Source organism: Channa argus, chromosome 17 (genome assembly GCF_033026475.1).
Source record: "Channa argus isolate prfri chromosome 17, Channa argus male v1.0, whole genome shotgun sequence".
NCBI lineage: Eukaryota > Metazoa > Chordata > Actinopteri > Anabantiformes > Channidae > Channa > Channa argus.
Genome location: NC_090213.1, coordinates 12,439,523 through 12,459,826, shown reverse-complemented (window position 1 = coordinate 12,459,826; position 20,304 = coordinate 12,439,523). Strand labels below are relative to the sequence as shown.

Sequence of the window (20,304 nt, the reverse complement as noted above, 5' to 3'; positions counted from 1 at the left end):
TACCAATGCTCGCTCGCTAACTCTCTCTCTCTCACTCTCTCTCTCTTTCTTTCTTCTCTCTCTCTCTCTCTCTCTCTCTCTCTCTCTCTCTCTCTCTCTCACACACACACACACTCACACACACACACACACAGTTACAATTTACTACTTTGACCCCTTAACTTCCAGACGGGAAAAAAAAAAACACCACAGACTTAGGTACAGACGATGCAGCATTTGCCAACAGATAACATTCCTCTGTTTTAGGTTTTATCTCCTACATAGTGGAGCCTCTATTTGAGGAGTGGCTCCGCTTCACTGAGCCCAGCCTGCTCAGCCAGACCATGATGACTCACTTGCACAAGAACAAGGCTCGATGGAGCCTTCTACAATACACACATGCTTCAGACCAGCAGACACACTCCCAAGCTGAGGAGCCTGGGCCTGAAGGACGAGGCAGAGAGGGTGAAGAAATCCCGTAATTGTGATGTGTTTCATAGGGTGTTTTAACTTCCTTTGTAAATGGGGGAGGGAAGTGTAAATCCACTTCCTTGTTTGTCCTCCCACTTATTTTCTCCCATTACTGGCTGTTCTTTGGCTCTGAAAGTGGGAGCACAGGTTGGGAGTGTGGCCTGCATTGGTGAAAATGGCTCCGTCTGCTGGAGTCGAAGACTGTAGCACTGCAGGAAATAAAAATGGAACAAGATTGATGGTAGAGCAGACAAATGAATTAACTTAGTAAATAAGACTACTTTGCCAAAGCCATGCCTTGCTTTTTAACCCTGTGATACCTGCTTCAAAGTTGGTGAGTAGCAGGAGTAGGATTGAAAGTTTATGGCTGATGGCTGAAGAGGAATCAGTGAATATGTGTACATGACATGTGTATATGAATATACAATGCTGCTACAATGTTAAAGAAAAGCCAATATTATACACACAATTCTATAAGAGTCAGCTGGACTGTGCCGGAACTGTGCCGGAAAAGATGTTATAGCATATATAAAAATAAGAGTATATGAAAATATCAACTATACAACGGTTTTTAAACTTATTTGTCAATCCATAAAGCTCTTTTCACTTTCGTTTTTTGTACAGTGTGCACTTCTATTCGATGCTCTTTCATACAAGTATCTCAATTGTCTACTTTTCACTGAAGTGCTTCTTTAACTCCAGCACTAAGTTGGTACGTCGAGCTACTGTCAGATGTACCTTGTTTAGAAATCTGTATGACTGACTGATCTTGGACACCAAGTGGCTTCAGCTGATGTTACTGAGGTGCTTGAACACTGATATCAAGGTGTTTTTTTTTTTTATTCAAGCTGACTCACCAGTGTGGACAAATCAAATGAGAGCCATTAAAACATATGTTGTATAACCTGTACATACTGTGATGTACAACCTCAGCACTTCACATGCCAAAATCTCACCAGTGTGTTCATCTTTTTACTGTGTATTGATATTTGGACATGTAATGCTGCGTACACAGGCGTTACCTTTGTGACACCTGTTTGGGTACATTGGTTTATTTCTTCACCTCACTTTACAGTCGCATCTATGAAAAAGCCTTAACAGCAACTAGGTCTGTCTGTGGAAAACATTTTGTAATTGTGTTTTACCATTTTATAGACAAGCTTTTCTTACACAACCAAACTGTATCTGCCTGTTTTTCTTCTGCCATACCAGCGCACGCGCCCACACACACACTCACACACACACACACGAAGTGCTGTAGCACCTTCTTTCCTATTTGACTTTTCAACCAGTTTTAGCATAATTATGGGACTCACACCCACTAATCATTGCCAAAGTGTCAATGTACTGATCTGATACATCGACTTGTTGCTCTTTTACCTCTATCAGGCTTTTCTACTGCTTTCTTTTTACATATATGCTACAGGCACTGTGTGCTCTGTTTAATATGTCATGAACAGACTTAGGCCAATTAGTAACTGTGATTAACTGGGGTTTGTATTATTTAATATAACCTGCAGTCGGTGTTGAAACCCACAAATTAATATATCAGCATTCATTGTATAAAAGATGAACAAAAAAAACAACAATTTCCGTATATGAACAAATACAATATTTGTAATGACTTAATTGGTCAAAGATGTATCTAATTTTTTTTTTATCACTCTGCTGTAAACATGTATAGATATGGTTGTCACATTTTAAATTCCACCCATGGTTGAGGATGTGTACACGGTGCTAACAGAGGCCCAGGCCCCACGTCTTCCCTGCACTATCAAACACAGTACTCTATTTACAATTTTCCTATAGAATTTGCATTGTGTTCAGCAACTTGAACAACACATGTTGTGTACATTATACACATGTATGTGTACATTATGTACAAAAATTATATAGTGATAGTGATTTTTTTAAACAGTTTTTAAAACAATACATGTGATATTAGCCTTTCCTGAGGCGCAGTGCAACAAAGTTAAGCTGCTGGTGAAGCAGCAACATAGTGGCCATATTCTTTCCTTTCAGTAGCTTTGGTAAGCCCCTAAATAATTAATATGCTCTAACTGTAGCACTCTGTTGGCTTTGCTGAAACTTTCAGTCTATCTAAAGTGCACACTGTTATCACTGGTATGTCTCCTCTGTCATCATGAATCACACTGTAAAAGCCTGACACTGTTGATAGATTTAATTTACTCTAACATGTATATAATGATTGCAAAGAAAGTTTACTGACAAATGTCTTGATTTTATTTTTTTATTTTTTAATCTTTTTTTGACTGTCCTCTGAATACAGCTTTTGGCACTGAGAACAAACGGTGAAGTCAGAATATTGTAAAACATAATGTAATAGTACCTAAAATTGCAGTATGTTAAGCTTTGTAACTCACCCATTAACTGCCATAGTTTAGACGTAGACCAGATAGGAGGCCTCGTGCGGCTCTCTATTTGAATACCTCTCAGAATCAGCACTGATACAGGGTCACTGAGCCATACTGGTTTTACTAACGACTACAAATATTTCTTGTATAGCTTTAATAAAGGTTTTGTATGCCGTAGTGTTTACTATAGCTTCACTATTGTCATCAAAAGATATTAGTCTCTCAAAAGCTGTTAAAACAACATCAGTGTAGGCCCAGTTTCTTGCACAATACAGAATGAAAATAATTTACTTGTGTCTAAAATCTAAAAGTTTTTACATGTTGGGATAAGAATATGTTTTTACTTTTTGTACCTCGTAAAAGGCCCATCCATGTTAAAATGTAACCACTGTGTTTAACCAGTCCCCTGATGCACTTCCACTCTAAATATAACAGTATCGTGTAGTAATAAAATGTAAACGTTCACTAATAGTCAAGGTTGCCATGCCAGTGTACAGTATTTAGTAGTAAGTAGCAGTGACTTCTTGTTTGACCTAAACGTTGTTTTTAGTGCTTTTTTTCTTTGCCTCTTTTTTTTTTCATTAATTTTTACTGTGAACAAGCTTCAGTCGTTATACTGCGAAACTGACAAACTGAGATTGATGCACCGTGTGAAAAGCTGAATATGCCTTTTATTGACAAAACAATCTTACAACAAGGTCTATTTAGCTGTGACTCCAAGGTTTTGGATCACATCCCATGATCTTCATGAGAATTCTGGATGTTCAAATTTCCTTATTTTCTGTATTTTCAGAACCTCGTGTTCTTAAACATTGAGGTTCACGTCATAAGCAGTTGAGAGAAGTATCCATTAGCAAATGCTCTCTAGCTTTTAGTCAAATCACATGTTATTCATCCACACAGTTTGTCTAGTTGTCACTGAATTTTATATGTTAGCTACAATAGCTACATTTGAGACCTAATGTCCCCGGTGAAAACCTGAAACACTGAATCAAATGACATGCAAAATTATTGGTCTTAACAGTGAATCTATTTATACATGTTCACATTATGGTCCATTAAGTAAACAGGACTTACACCTGGTCTGACCTGAATGTTTCTATTTTAGTGTACGGATGGCTCACCGGACATCTTGTATTGTTCTGTTCTGATAACCAATTTCTGAGCACTGTGAAGGAGGAAATAAACGTTTTTCGGTTGACATCAGACACAAAACTGGTTCATATGTATTTGCCTTTCAAGGAAAGGTTATAAGTGCGACCAACCATTAGATGGCAACAAAATCATTTCAGTGGGTCTGTGTGTGAGACAAAACCTGCAGGAGAGGACACAGTCCCTTGGAGGAGGGGAGTAAGCTGTGGGTGCCTCTCCCTGCTGCTTTGTTTACAGGATAAATAAAACAGCCTGTGAATTGACATGGTGGGTTCTGTGATGTAAGCATGGCTGGGGGCTATGAGCTCATATGTTAACAAAAAAACTCATCCAACAATGTAAAGTTGCGTTTAGTTTAGTGGTAGTTTACAGGACAAACATTGAAATTTGACAGGCTGTGTGAGTAACACTGTTGATTCATGAAACTATACTGACTTACTGCAGGGAGGATGCTTCTAGCCAACTATCATGGAACACAAGCTGTATAAAGCTGAATTAAATGGGGCCAAAAGGGAGGGAAGTGAAGCGGATAAGGGTTAGACAAAGGAAAATAAATGCTAAGAGAATTAATGGTGAGTTTGTATTGGAGCACAGAAAATAAAGGAATGTGAAACAACTGCTAATACATTGTTAAAAAAAGAGAGGGAAAGTACATAGAACAACTTATTAGATAAGTTTAGTGAGGAAAGAGTGTGCAGACAGCCTGTCGTCCTTTCATTTGCATTTCTTTGATTTGCATTGCAAATGAGGCTTGTTGATTGTGACAGATGAAGAGTCCCCTTGTTATTGGTCACCTATGAAACCAAATTACACTGACTTATTTAAACTACAACTACAACTCAACTTCAAGTAACACTCTTAGGGTACTGTTTTTAGGTAAGACCTGAATCTGTTTATCAGAGCGTGACATCTGACATCTATTCATGCTGATACATAATTCTGTCTTTTAGTCAAACACACACACACACACACACACACTTCAAACCAGTCAGTCATTATTCATTCAGCATGTGTCACTGTAAATATTGACACTGCAAACAGAGCCCCCTCTTTTGCCCCTTAAATGACAGTCATCCAGCCACTCCCTCTTTAAAAACAGTAACTCCATCAGCCCAACCAACCAAAAACCATCCACCTCCAAATGCAGACATAGAGATTAGACTTATCACATTTTGAAAGAATCAATCAAATGGAATACATTTTTTATTTAAGTTAAAAAAAATGGAAGCAAAAACATCTGTGCTGAAAAAGCCAACCGAACTCTTAACACCTCCTTGGCCTGATCGCTGTAAGAAGAAGAGTAATGACAATGTGTTTTGAAAGTGAAAAATGAAACCTCTGGCGTATGCTGTGTCTGTCTCACTCTGCCTGTCGGGCAACTGTGCTCTGCCCCGAAAGGGTTAATGTCCCCTGTTAAATGTACTGTAATTACTCTCTTTCTTTGCCAGTTTGATGCATTTCATTGTCAAGGGCACCACAAAAGCCACTACTTTTTTGAGGTGTGTGTCTCCGTTGCTCTGTTGTCCACCATCTGGATATAAGCAGAAGTAAGAAAGGGTGTATGTGAGATCCATTTATGAGAAGACTTTCACACACACACACACACATTCTCTCTGTCATTAATGCACTGTCATGTGAATACAGTATGTACTGTACAGTTCCCTTATAGACCAGATCAACTATTGTATTTTCAATTTCAGGAAAAGAGGAACTAGTGTGTTTAACTAGGATCTGCTTTTTCTAAAGCCACATTGCACAGGCAGAAATGCCAATGTGCACATGTGAGCCAAATGTGTGTGGCATACTGTTCACTATGTACCCCTTTGTATTCTTCAAACCTGTCCCTTCAGAGTATCTGCACACCACCACCATGCATGTTGACCTGCAAACTAACATCAAGCTAAATGACTTCATCTTTTAGGTATTGTAGCGGTCAATGTATAATGTTTTCAATGACAATATGAAACTATTAATATTTTTGGTTCTGTTAAAAAAATTAAATTTGGTAAAGCCATGTGTGACATAATGGACAGCAATAGTTTCAGTAAAATAATGAAAGAAAATGACAGTTAAACACACAACATTTGATACAATACATTGGTAAACATGAGGCTTCACTAGTAACGTTGCAAAAAATGTCTTTAATGTTTTTATAAATTGTATAATTTCTATTTGCTAAAATGCAAACTATACAAACTGGCTAAAATGTGCTGCAAACTGTGTGCATCAGGTGGTTTCCACACTGCACTCTGTGTTGTGGAATGACTAAAGCGGACACTTAGGGGAAATAAAGGGTTAATTTGTCATGCAGTAGCACCCACACACTCATAAATTCTCTGCAAACAAATATGTACCTGATCAATATCCAAGAGCAAAACTTGTTTTTACCTTTGAGTGTGTGTGTGTGTGTGTGTGTGTGTGTGCGTGCGCGAGATACACTAAGATCTCTTATCTTGCTTGTCAAACCCTTAACCTTCTGCTGAAACTCTGACCAAATGACACACAACCTACAGATTTTGTAGAAACACACCTGCCAGATTTCACCTGTCTTGTGTGAGAGTGTGAATGATGGACAATGAGTTTTTTACATCTAATCATCCTCGTTATTGTTTTATTGTGTTTAATAGTATGTGCATGCGTAAAGATTAGATGGCGGCTTTTGTCAATTTGCATATTGCAAGTTTGTGTAAGAATGTGTAGGCAGATGAAAGAGTTTTTACAATCAGAAAAGTACATGATGTACATATATTGGGGTTTTCAGTCCTTTCTGACCATTTGACACAAATCTCAGCAAACGATTAGTGTGCAGGTGGCTACAGCCTCGTTGCAGTAGTGATATTGTTATGTCTCTATATGAAGAAAAAGGGATTTAACCTTGTAGCACAGTGAAAGTGTTTTTGCAATTTGTCACCAAAATATAAAAGTGAGCCGTGTATGATTTCCTGTCTTTTACTGTTAATGTTGTTCTAACCTATACCCATAAGCTGACCTTTAATCTTCACAGTACAACCCAGAAATATGTAGTAGTGCTTTTTGTGGGTCACTGCACGCAAAACAAATCTTTCCATGACTTGTGAACCTAGCACATGACACAAGTCATTGTAGTCAAAAGAGAAAAAAACAGCAGTAAGCATCAAAGTTTTTTGATTGATATTCTGATTTTGTAGGGTAACTAAAGCGCCACAAATGCTAGATACACCAGTTTCCCATGAAGCCAGTGAACAGTGAACTATAGGACTCTTTGTGATGCCTACAGTGAACTTCATGTGGAAAATCATTCAAAAGACTATTACAACACTGGTTTGCCTGCATTAATGACTATCTACATTTGAGTTAAACTGTTTTTTTAACACACATAATGTTTGCTTTCGTTGTTTCTAGTCGGCTCCACATTCAAGGTACTTTGAACAAATCTTTTGAATCTGTTTATAAAAAGTAAAAATGTGGCCCTATAATCACTTTCATTTGGCCCATCATTGTGTTTTTATTCACATCCAGGTACAAGCAGCTTCCTGTAAGTCATGTCTCCTCTTGTTATTAGAAGTACAGTCCAACCTGCTCAGCCTGTTCCTCAGGCTCGGCATCATTAAATCACATTGCTATCAAAGTCCCATTTAGATGGGCGCAGTAATATTGTTGTAGCTGTAAACAAGGCGTTTTAGTTTTGGATTAATCCATGCACACCATTGTTTATTTTGTCTAGATTTGAGGGATCCGTGTAATGTTTGTTTTTAGTTTGAATGGCCAAGTTCAGTGAGGGTGTGTCTTCACCTGGGAAAATTTACCTTTAATTCAGATTATTCACCTACTGTATGAGTAATTTCAAAATACACAATGTAGTCACGTCAGGTTTCTTGCTTGTTTGCTGCATGTATACACTAAACTACGGGAAAAACGAGAGAAAATACTTACAAATATTCTAGTTATCAAACAGGCAACATCTTTACTGTCTTTGAAGCCCCCTTATCTAAAAGTACACAGTTAAACTTGTTAGTTGTAGTAGAAATGTAAAATAAAAGTTGTGGATAAACACTTCAATCTGTTTCTTAAAATGTTAGCTATAAATAATGGAGGAATCATTAAGGCCTCAAAAACCTGGTGAAGAGTTAAATGCTAAACGGGGGGGGGATACACCATATAATTATTTTATCCCTTATCCTGCAAATATCCCTTATATTATCCCCAAATATCCAATAAAACCAAACATGAAACAGTACATGTTAAACCCTGACCTGGGGGGTCATGGCCATATTTGTTGAGTGGTTTGTGAAATCAAAGCCTTTGAATGGCACCAAGTTCTTGAGCCCTCGAGCATCATTTAGTAGAGAACAAAGACCTTTCCACCTGTATCCCAAGTATTTCTACAAGCGAAAAACATGACGGCACTTTTATTTCTGGAATCTGCCCTGGAGCTGATATGGGTGAGGTACATTGAGATCATCAATCCAAGGTTTTACCTCTGATTTTTAACAGCACAGACATGGTCACATGTAGTAATGTGTCTCTTTAACTGTTTTGATGTTGTGATTGCAGGTGCACCTTTTACAGGTTAAGTCAGTTTAACTAATCCAATCAGCAGCCAGTTATAATAAAGTTAATGAGCACACGCAACAACAAAAACAGTACATGATATCCTGTCTAATGCCTTTCTTGGAAGGGATTTGAGAGTTTTCCACAATGAGGGAAATTCTGGGGGAGTTTGCTGTCCAAAGTTACCCCTACTTTCCCATGCATCTTATTTGAATTGCAAATCTCTATGCAAATCTCCTTTACCAGTGAGGTGGACGCGGGGAGAGGTGGGTGACTGAGTGCACAGTGGGGTGGGTCAGTTTAAATGTGTGTGAGCAAGGAGAGAAACAGGGAATCTTGCATGCATGCTCCATCTTGCCCCCTCAAATCCCCCTTTGTAGCTAGACTCCCCTGCTAATGCATTTGTGTGTGTGTGTGAGAGTGATGAAACTGTAGCCAGGTGACATATAATAGTTTGCATACAAGACTGGATAAGAGATTGGGATAGTGATGGTGTGTGTGTGTGTGTGCATGCATGCCTGCCTGCATGTGTTTGTGTGTGTGTGTGTGTGTGTGTGTGTGTGTGTGTGTGTGTGTGTGTTCATTGAGTTATCCATGTTGCATCACAAAAGAGTAACACATGTACCTTCCTCTTTCTAGTTGCAAAACAGCTCTCTTCTTGTTCTCTCTCCTTGTTTGTGTGTGTGTGTGTGTTATGTTGTGTGTTGTGTTGTGTGTGTGTGCATCTTTCTTCATTCATATGCATCCTCTAGTAGTAAGCAGTGAAAAGTGGGGAAGTTGTCACAAACAGAGGAAGTGTGTAGTAAAAATATGTCAAGATATGTCAAGTATTGTTCACCTCATTGAAAGCGAATTTCCTCTTTTTCTTATGTGTATGTTGCAGTAGGGTGTGTACCCTCGTGTGTGTGTATTGTTATTGAATGTGTAAGACGAGTACCCATAATCCTCCACTGCTAATGTGACACATATGAAATGACTAGATATTGCTTTTGTTATTGTTCTTTTTGTATCAAACTTCCTGTATTGCAATGAGATGAGGTGAGATTATTATACCATAAAACAATTTCCGCTTTTTAACCAGAGAGCTTCCCAACAAAACTTTATTTTAGTTTTCTTTAATACTTCCCAACAATGCAGAATAACAAACTCTCTGATCTGACCTTTACTATGACCTTCCCCACTGATGAAAAGTACAATGTGCTCCACTCTGCATCAAATGTGTGGGAAAAAGCAGCATGTGAACGTTTTCCAAATGTGTGGAATTACAGCAAAAGCAGAAAACATTACCTAAATATGGGAGTTAGATGTGTAATTGTGGTTATTTCACCATGGCATCCCTTGCATCACTACGCATGTTTGCCCTCAACCGCTTATGTATGCATGCGTGTGTTTGTCCGAGTGACCCAGGAAGCTAAGCTGTGTGTGTCTCTCTCTCGTAGTCTTCCCCCAGCTGATATCGCTCACTTCCTGCTGTGTTCTCTTGTCCAGTCTGTCTGCGTCAGTTCATTCAGAATCAAGCCCAGGAAATCATTTTGCTTTTTTTGCTCTTGTGTTCATCTCTCCGCATAGTGAAGCGAAAGGATATCGGCTCTTGTGACATCTCGATGTGAGTCTGTGGGTGTCGTCTCCATCATCGCTTTTGCCCTCTGTTTTTCTCTGTCGTTGTGTTTTACCGTCCCACTTTGCAGACGGGTTTGGACACATGGCCTCTCAGCTTGCTTGCCTTTCTACCTGTCTGTGTCTGTGTGATTTGCTCTCCGATTGGTTGTCTGGCTCTATACTATCTCGGCTAATACATGTTGATGCAAAACAAAAATCTAAAGTACTGTAAGTACAAATGCTGAAGCTGTTTCATGTTTAACAACATGATCCTGAAAGTCATATGGGGTTGTGAGACTGATATGCTTCTTTGGAGCCATACTGTACAATGAAATTCAGATTGAAAGCTTTGAAAAATAACACATTAAATTTAGCCCTGACAGACTCTTGTGTTCAGAAAAATAAACTAAAACCTTCAGGAGAAAAGCTCAGGATTTGCCAGCCCAACTCAATTCACGTGAAATGCACTCAAAAAGATCTTTAATTAAAACAGACATTCATATACAAAGCTTTCACACCGTCCTTGTTTTCAAGCCAATCTTACCGGGAAACAGGGAGAGGAAAAAAGGAATGAGGAAGTTAGTAGAAGGGCCTGTATTTCCTTTTACTGTTGATGTCATGTCTGTATTAATTAAGAGTTTTTTTTATGTCTTTCTCAACTGAAATCAAATTCAATTTGCAAACTAAAAACAACCCGTCCATTCAAAGCTAAAAATGTTGATTTATTTCCGTTATTTCACACAAACACTGGTTTGCAAAACCATCATTAATTTGGGTTCAAAATGCACTGTATATATCACAATGCAGAACATTTCTGGGAGGAGGAAGTGGAAATGTTTATGTCGACCAAAGTGAAAGTCACTCGGTCACCAACTACGTGGTTTTATTGTTGTGAACTACAGGGGTCAGCACAGGAAAAATGTAACGATCAACAGGTGTCAGGTCACACAGTGCATCACAGATTGTGCATAGTCACAGACCAGTCAGTGGCCCCCTCCTGACACCAGTCTAACACCACCTTAAATTTACATGAATTCAAAATGTAACACTTTCAAAAGGTCCTGTGTAAATATGCTTTGTAATGTTGACTATTGTCTTTAAAGGGATTTTGTGTATTTTTAAAAACATTACTAACTACAACACATAACTAAAGCAGCATATATACGATGGACATTCAGCGACTATTTCCATCGCGTTTACATTATAAACAATCTGAGCTTGAATCCCTGAGCTTAAGTTTCTTTTCACCCTCCTTGAAGATGAAACTGCTTTCTGAAAGTCATGTGACTTCTGGAAAAGTCTTTTGTTTGATTTGACTGGGGAGTTTATTAAGATGTAGGGACACAGACATTATGGCTCTTTAGCCATTATAAACGCAGTAATAACAGGTTTTATTATCTGTTAATTCACTACAGAAATGTTCTTTAGATTTGGATTTTTTCATTTCACTTTGGAAAACACTGAACAGATAGATATTGTTAGTTATTGTAAGATGCTTCTTAGACAATATGAAACTTAAAAGGGAACAAGGTAGTTTAAAATAAATTAAAAATTTATTTTATTTACAACAAAATAAAAACACATAATGATGTTCGATAAAAGATAATTAAAAACAAAAAATTGTCAGACCATAATAGTTGCTGTGTGCAACTAAAGCCTGAGGCTCTGGCTGAGCAAGAAAGAACAGAATAGAGTTTCCTAACACCACTGCGAGTCCTGACACGATGATAGTTGTGACACCGAGTCCGGGATGGGATCACAGAAGAGGGAGTGAGACTAGACCCAGAAAAACGGGATTCCACTCTCACTCCCTGCTCACGGAGCAACATACCTCTCCAAGAGTTTCCCACGAGAAAAACCTCCGGCATTTTTCGGTCAGGGTAGAAGGAAAAAAAAAAAAGAAGACAATTAGAATCAGGGGAGTCAGGGAGATATATATAAATGGTGGGCACCCAACTACAGATGGGGTGGGGTGGGGGCCTAACAGTCTAACATTTAAAGATTGCCAGACAAACAAACAGAGGCTCAGGGGGATTAGGTGGGAGATTCATGAGAAAAACTGTTAGATAGGCATCAGCTGGCCACATTTGGACCGCATGGTTTGTTATGCCCGTCTACTGGGCTGTGCCGGGGTTTCAGACAAACACTTAATGCCTAGTGGGTTTATCATTACGTCAGAGTGAGAAACCTCCAGATTTAATGACAGATGCCCAATATGCTCCTGCTGTTTACCATGTGGACACACACATAGGTGCATCACCTGTGACACACTGGTGACGTGCCTTTTTCTTCCTCTTCTTGCTGTGTTTTTCCTTTCTTCCTCCCATCCCCTCCATCCATCCTTTGCTGGGAGGGTAAAGTGACAGCAGTCGAACCTGTTCTTTGTCTTCATTTATCAGCTCAATCTAGAGGGATTTATTTGCTTCACCACCTTTTCCTGTTCTTTAAACAACATACAGGGCAAATATTATTAGCTAAGTAAGGCGATAAGTAGTTTATGAGACTGGTAATCTCTGTATATACTGTGAAAACCACAAAATGTATGTACATACTCTACAAAGGGATGAGTTCAAGATGATCTTGACAAGCAGCTGGTCAGCTGAGATGGATTGCAGCAAGGTTGCTGGCACCAACTGGCCATGACCTATGACCTCCCTGGGGAGGCCACAAACAAATATGAGCATTACATACTGAAGAAATATTGGAAGAAAGTATTATTTTCTATTATGTTTTTAAAGATTTTGCTGTGTGTGTAGGGGTCGGAATGAAAAATTTATTAAATTGTTGTGTTTTTTTAATGATTTTTATGCATTTATTGGGGATTGTGAAATATTGGATAATTAAACCTATTTGTCTATTTGCTCATTATTTTGTTGTAACCATCTGATGGGAATCACTTCATTCATCAGCTCATTTGTTTATGAAGCTCAATTATGGTCTGTGAGTTTATACATGAAAACGTGGAGCCCTCTCACCAAACACTGTTTACAGTGCCACAAAGTGAACAAAAAGTAAGTTTGCAAATTTGAAAAATAACTAAGTACTTCCCTCATTGGACAGTTTTAGTTGATTATGAAAATTATGGAAATAAGCAAAACGTGTGTTGTGAGTACAAGTACCTACATAAGGACAGTACTTTGTGTAAATGTCTGTACTAAGTTTCATAACTGGATTGGTGTATATGGGTGGCTGATACCATAAGAGTCACATTTTATTTACTTGCTCACTGTAGTGGAAAGTTGTTTCTGAGCCAAGGAGAAATTTTCCATCATCGTGCTGTCTCACTCTTTGCATATTATTTGCATAGTTTTTGCATTTCACTGTGTTGCTTGGCAAGTTAGTAATTCAGCTGTGTATTTGTAAAATATTTAGCTTTATTTGCCTGCGCCTGGAGCTCTACTTTATGATAAAGTGTACCTTAGTGGAAGATGTCTATCTGTTACTAGGCTCTCTCCTCTCTTGAAATGACCAGATGACTGAGGGGTTGCAATACAGTCCTGACAATGAGTGCATTGCGGACCTGAGGCTTACAGTGAAGGATCTGTTTTTGTTGCTGCTTCATCTCTTGTGCAAACACAAGCAAAAGAAGCTTTTAGTTGTTTGCACAGCTACATCCTGTTCCAGAGAATCCCCCTCACACACACACACACCTGAACAACAGCATGTACTCGGAGTTCCACATAATGCCAAAGGCAAAGGCATGGATCTGCAGGTTGTGTTTGGATGTTATTTCTAGTATTGAAGCAGCATATTCCATTTGAATAACTGGATTTTCAAAATGCTCTGTAGCTTCGAAATAAGCAGTCTGTGCTCATTATGAATGGGGGGAACAAAAATGCTATTAACAATTACCAGTAAAAAGGCTTCACTCTTTTCTACATCCAAGAAAAATCAAAATTTAAAAAATATTTTATTTCTGGCCAGACACAGGCCATTTTTAAGTCTCTCCTTCTGAATACGAACGTATGACTTCCTTAGGTTTGAAATTGAAATGACAAAACCGAAATGATTGGCCTGCATAGACACAATTCTTTGCAGCTGCTTTACAGTAATAGCACTCCCACTCTATATTTCAATTTCACTACATTCAACTATAAATATCTAGCAAAACATCTGGCCTGCCCTCATCCTTTGGCGACAGCAAGATTGTTAAATGAATCTTTTCAATCTATTCCCATGTACTGACAAACATTTGAAAATAAGTAGCAAACTATGTCTAAAAAACATTTAGAAAACGATTTAGGATTTTGACCCAACAGAAGAAGGTGCAAGCATCCCGTGCAGGCACAATGATTGTTAACTAAGACAAATAAATGAATAATAAATTATTAAACAATAGCCTAAATAAATAATAAAATTCCATCCCTGATTCTAGTGGGAAAAAGTAATCATTCTTTTTTTTTATTTCTCAACCCATCAAATCCGCTGTATCAGCAAATATCATGTGAGCAAAATGACTCATTCCAAGATCCTGTCGTGGTCCTGTCATATCGAATGAAACTACGACAAACATTTTTAGAGCCTCAAAAAAAAAAAAAGAGAGAGAGATAAAGAAGAAGCTAGATAAAGAAGGGGAAAAAAGCTCTGTTTGTGAAGCAGATGCAGCAAGTGTGGAGGAACCTCCTGATCTATCCACAGTCACCTCTTTGTCCAGTTAAAGTTATACGGAACAGGTTTGGGCTTTTTTAAATTGTTATACTTATACTCAGAAACGTGATGGTAACCACAGTGTCAAGGAAACAAAAATATATAAGAAAATGCATAACTGGTAGGTAAAGAAACATGTGCAGGTGTTCAAATAAACCCTTTTAATGAAACCTTTAACCTTTATGATTTTTGATTAAAATAGGAAAACTGTAAATAAACTAGGGGCCATATGAACAGAATATATGCACATAACCGTACCATCCATGGATGTAGGATTTCTTTTGTCATAATTATAACAACTGCAACAATAACTTCATCATGACACAGCTCTATCATGTTTCTGTATTATTCTACATTAAGTGCTGCCTGACCGGTTGAGCATCTGTGTGTACTGTGTGCGCTTGTGTCATGCAACCCACTCTACATGTTCAAGCTTGTCTTGGACTCTTAGAAAAGACAACATGTCAAGTGTCTATTTGTGTGTATGACAGAGATAAAGACACAGACATAAAGAGAAGGAGGTACCTATTCATCTTAATGAGTGCTTACTCATGTTACTGCTCTTTTTTCTCCTTTATAATGTTTTGCCTTTATATTCTTTCTTTTTAATACCCAGGCCTCCCTCTTTTGGTACTTGTTAGTCCTGCAGAGCAACTGACAGCCAATTAGTCTGGTGACCTTGTAGTCATCTTGGCATGTATCATAAAGCCCAAAAACATCTTCATCTTTGCAGCTTGCACAGACACACACACACACACACACACACACACACACGCACACAAACACACGCACACAAACACACATCCTGTTCTTATGTAGGAGTGTAAGGAAGAGCATCAGAAGAGCCTCTGTGACACATACACACACCCTCTTTTTCACTGTATACCATTTCCAAATGGGCTATGCAGCAGGCCCACACACTTATTTTATGTGCAAGTGCCCTGTATGTGTGTATGTGTGTGTGTGTGTGTGTGTGTGTGTTTGAGTTATCAAGGCCCTGTGTTTCCTGTTTTGCAATCCTCACCATGCCCTCCCAGAAAACGTCTGCCTCTGGCTGATTCAGGAACAGCTTGTTTTCTGCTCCCCCCCCCCCCCCTCAAGGAAGGACTTTCAACATTGAGACATATTTTTGCAGACAGACTGAGTAGATCAGCATTAATGTATCTTTATTTCAACTTTTCATAGAATTAAAAAAAAAGTTAGGCAAGTTTTTGGTGACTGAGCCTTTCTACTAGGAATTGTTATCCAACTCCTTTCAAATTTTCAGATTCGTTTTAGGCAATAAATACAAACACAGACACAGACACACACACACACAAAAGTGTTGCAACATAATAAAAAACACATTTCTGGCTTGCAGGCCATTAACACTCCAAGTTTCTTATAATCGTTGGTAATAAAAATGCCCTAGTAATTTCAGGCAGAGGTAGACAAAAGCAGCATTCCTATTTTTTAACATATACTGTGGGATTCTCACAGCTGAATTGACAAACTTTAGCTGTAGCTAGCAAATGAAATACATTTTATAGTTGATGGTTGACATGCTTTAAAACATGAACCACTCAAAGCAGGTCTGAAATACGTCATTATCCTGCAGACAGCCTTCAAATATGATAAAAGCCTGAGGCTAAAGCTTGATGTTCCAAACAAATGTCAGCATCTTATATGGCCTATTATAGCAAGCTGTAGCCAATCACACCTTTTGCACACCTTTTACAGTATTTGTGTGTTGGCTGAACAAACAGTCCACCGGTTAAATGTGCGCAGCTAAGTTGAGTCTGTTCTAAACACAACTTCCGTTGAGTATTCAATACTTTTCCTTTTTTTAAGACAAAACGTGACTTTTTATTCTCCAACCAAATTGGCTGAAATGCCGAAAGTTTCATCTGTTTGAAAGAGTTTGAGCCGACTTGGGTGTTGAGAGAGGTTTATGGTGCAAGTGAGTTATTCTAACATCATCCTAGATGACAAAATTGCATGAGACGGGGTTATCTCCCTGGATGCACCTGTGTATGTGAGTGTGTATGTTTGCATATGGAAAGCTCCTCCTTACCCTGCTATTATCTGTCCAGAGGGCTGTGCACCTGCACTTTACAACTCACCTGACTAACATGCTACATTTTAAACAACTTAGTCAGGTCAAATACCTCTACTTGGTGCCACTGTTACATGTCTGTGGGGGTTTCCATATTTATTGCTGCCACTTTGTGTATTATAATAATAAATAATGAATTTATCTAAGACCATGCCCATTGACGTGTTTTCCCTGGTGGCAGGTGTGCAGTTGTTTGCATATGTTTGAGTGTGTGAGAGTTACTTTGCAGCTGGGAGTTCCCCTGAAGTAAGTAATTCACAACTTTCACTTATCAATACCACACAATTGATGAATGACTCAATGACTGTGTAACTCATATTGTTCATAGACCCAAACACTGTCATGAATTGAGTACAACAACAAAGAGTACCCTCAGTGTGTCTGGGAGTGAATGTCAATTGAAACGTCAAGTTTGCATAAGAGCAGAGCTGGACCAGAATGGGGCCCCAAATATGTAGGCATGGTTTGTGCAGGGTATCCAGGTTTCATTAGACTTAGTTGCAGTCAAGAGAGGCACTTACTCTGGTCAAACACTGTGTTTGTGTGTGTGTGTGTGTGTGTGTGTGTGTGTGTGTTTTTGTGCTTTGTGCTCGGCTCAGGATGGGTGGAGTTGGGCAGGGTTCTTTGCTCCTATCACACCCACAGAAGACTGGGGCCTCTTTGCTGTGAAAAACAGTGATAAAGGTCAGAGAAGGCTATGTGATGTTGCAAGTTTCATGAATTGTCTGAATTAATGTAATGTAAAGTAGACAGCATTCCAGGATAAAAAAACTCTTTTCTATAAGTGACACTGACCAGAAATAAAAAAAAAAAATAATACCTTACTTGTTTTGAGTGCCATCTTTGAGTCCTGTTCCTCTAATATCCACCTGTGCCAGTCAGCATTTCTTTATGTTTACTCGTCTTGGTTAACTTATAAAAAGTCAGTGTGAACATGAAATACACCAAAACTAAAATGGGAGTAAAATGTATCAGTTTCCCCCGTGTTCTAAATAAATGAATTACAGGCTTAGAAACACACTAGTTGCTCTTTATTCAGCTCCCAAAATCATGATGTCACAGCTGTGATGTGAGTAACAGAAAACCAATTGAGCACAGCAACTGCAAACTCTAAGCAGACTGTGAGGCCAGTGGTGCAGTTTCTATTCTAGGTACAATATGATTACACTAAATAGGGTCGTAGCACGTAAAAAATGACTTCTCCAGGTTTGCCACCCATAAAGGTTCAATATGACGAGAGGGCCAATAAGATAAGTTGATATGAAAGTAGGATGAAAAGATGGAGAAAAAAACCCTCTGTGTGAATGCAAAGCACATTAGAGAACAATATTTAGTACTTTGCATCAGGTTAAAGATGGTGCAACTCAATAACAGTTTGGAACATTGTTGTCCATAAGGTGTGTCCATCAATCTTGTCTGGCTGTCAGTCAGAGACGTGCTGTGCGGCGTTGTGTTTGTTATGGTACAGAGGTGATCCCTCACGTCTTTCTCAGTGAGCAGCTGTCACTCCCTGCACCTCTGCTGTTGTTGTTGTCTTGATGAGGTACTTTCCCTCCCCCACACTTCCTCCCACAGGACCCTTTGTTTATGACAGTGTGCGTGTGTGTGTGTGTACAGTGTGTGAATGAGTGTGTCTAAAACTTCTAGCACATGTATCAGATGTGGGCCTACCGATTCTCAGAATATGATTTAAAGTGAATGTACCACTACTACTGATGATGTGTGCACACACAAAAACATGTGCACAGACGAATTTGCATTCTGTCTTCCTTTGCTCAAATGCACTTCCACGTCACTCTTCTCCACTGACAGATAGTTGTAATTGCAATCCAAATTGATCATCAAGGAGAGTTTCTTTCGGCGAATAAGCTTTGTTTCTTCGTTTTTTATTCATCCAGAAAGTGACACGCTTTGATTGTGTGACGAAGTCGTGTCGTGAGATTGTTTTTGCATAACTCCTGCTTCTCTTTTCCTCGCACAGTCTCTTCTCTCTTCCCTCGCCTCCGCTGTCCCAATGGCCACTGTGCAACCACGTGAATGTCCATCAGAGACAAACCAAGCTTGTGTTCTGGAAGACAGGAAATTGCAGGTATTGTGTCTATGTCTTGAGGAATGTAAGGATGGACAGAAAGCTGGTTTTAAGGGTTCAAGAGATGTTTTGCTTCCCTCAGCTCGCTATGTTGTGGGTGTGTTTGGTGAGAATATGCGAATGTCTGTATGAAGAAAATGCACGTGAAACGACTGCAAAAGTTTTTTTGTTTTGCTGTGTTGTTTCTCACCTTTTTGTTTATTCAGCATCACTTTACATCTACACGAGAAGCAGGTGTGAGACTAATCTGTCTGTTTGTGTTTTTGTGTGTTCTTGTATACCGGATGTACAGTAGCTACAGAGCTTGTGAGTGAATGTGTGTCCCTGTATTTGTAGCGACAGCATGAATACGCATGCGCTACCTGGACAATAATCCTCACCGCTTATTTGGATATCAGTGCCATGTGAAGCAGCACTCAGACTTGGGCCCACTCTGTAACACTGCATCTAGGAGGAGTATCATCTCAAAGCAATCTCTCAGCTTCTAACTTTCAGCTGCTTTCACTGGACTTCTCATCTCCCAAATCGCCAGAATAAGACTCAGGCAGCAATCGGGAACCCCCCCTGCTAACGGCTTCTTTCATAAAAGAAAGGTATTGAGCTGCACCCAGCAGATGGTACGTGGTGAGTGGATAAGGACTGAACGTGCCAGATGTACATTAATTAACTCACGAACTCCAGAATAAAAGCGGTTTTAAACATTCGTTACAGGGGCATGATTTCTTAGTCAAACTATTTAAACGTTATATGTGCGTGTAAATGAGTATTTGTGCTAAATAACACACTACATACACTTTGTAAAACAAATTACTGTCCAAATTATGCTGGGCTACTTTTTTCCTTTTCTGTGTATCCACTAGCGTTCGAGACCAGTGCAAAATGATGCCGCTCTGTTTATGCAACAGAAATCATATCCGAGCCTTATGTTGACTATAAACAATGTTTCATTGTTTATGAAAGAAACACCACAATCGTGTAAAGGTTCTTGTGTGTAACTACTTTCAACAATAAATATTTTTACAGAGAAGTTATTGTTCAAGAGTTGGTTGTTAATCTAAAGTTCTTTTACAAACCTGACCCCTTATATTAGCATGGCTGTGATGAAGTTGTGAAGTTGTGGTGTAAACACACACTTTCTCTCATACACTTACATACTCACTAGTCTCTATATCCATCTGTCTTCATCTGTTCTTTTTTTTCTCCCCCTCGACTCGACAATCCCACAACTTCTTATCTCTCTGCACGGCTGTGTTCCTAGCACCCTGAATCCTGCTACCCCTTCACACTCTCCACATCCTCACATACACATATACACACACCTCAACCCCCCTCCATGCTATGCTGATGAGCTAAGGCGCCTCTCCTTG

General features: G+C 39.0%; 1 protein-coding gene across 5 annotated transcripts in view; it reads left to right on the top strand.

Moving 5' to 3' along the window:
* LOC137102772 (3',5'-cyclic-AMP phosphodiesterase 7B-like) overlaps nucleotides 1–20,304 on the top strand; it is a 46,919-nt gene that overhangs the window by 17,419 nt on the left and 9,196 nt on the right. The window contains exons 12-13 of one of the 5 annotated variants that reach the window (XM_067482622.1): nucleotides 247–10,113; nucleotides 18,830–18,937. In XM_067482622.1, coding sequence (XP_067338723.1) covers nucleotides 247–461 — 215 coding nt within the window. In that variant the 3' untranslated portion in view covers nucleotides 462–10,113; nucleotides 18,830–18,937. Of the gene's footprint in view, nucleotides 1–246; nucleotides 10,114–18,829; nucleotides 18,938–20,304 lie in introns of those variants that run through there. The other 4 variants (XM_067482624.1, XM_067482625.1, XM_067482626.1 and 1 more) reach the window with 4 other exon arrangements.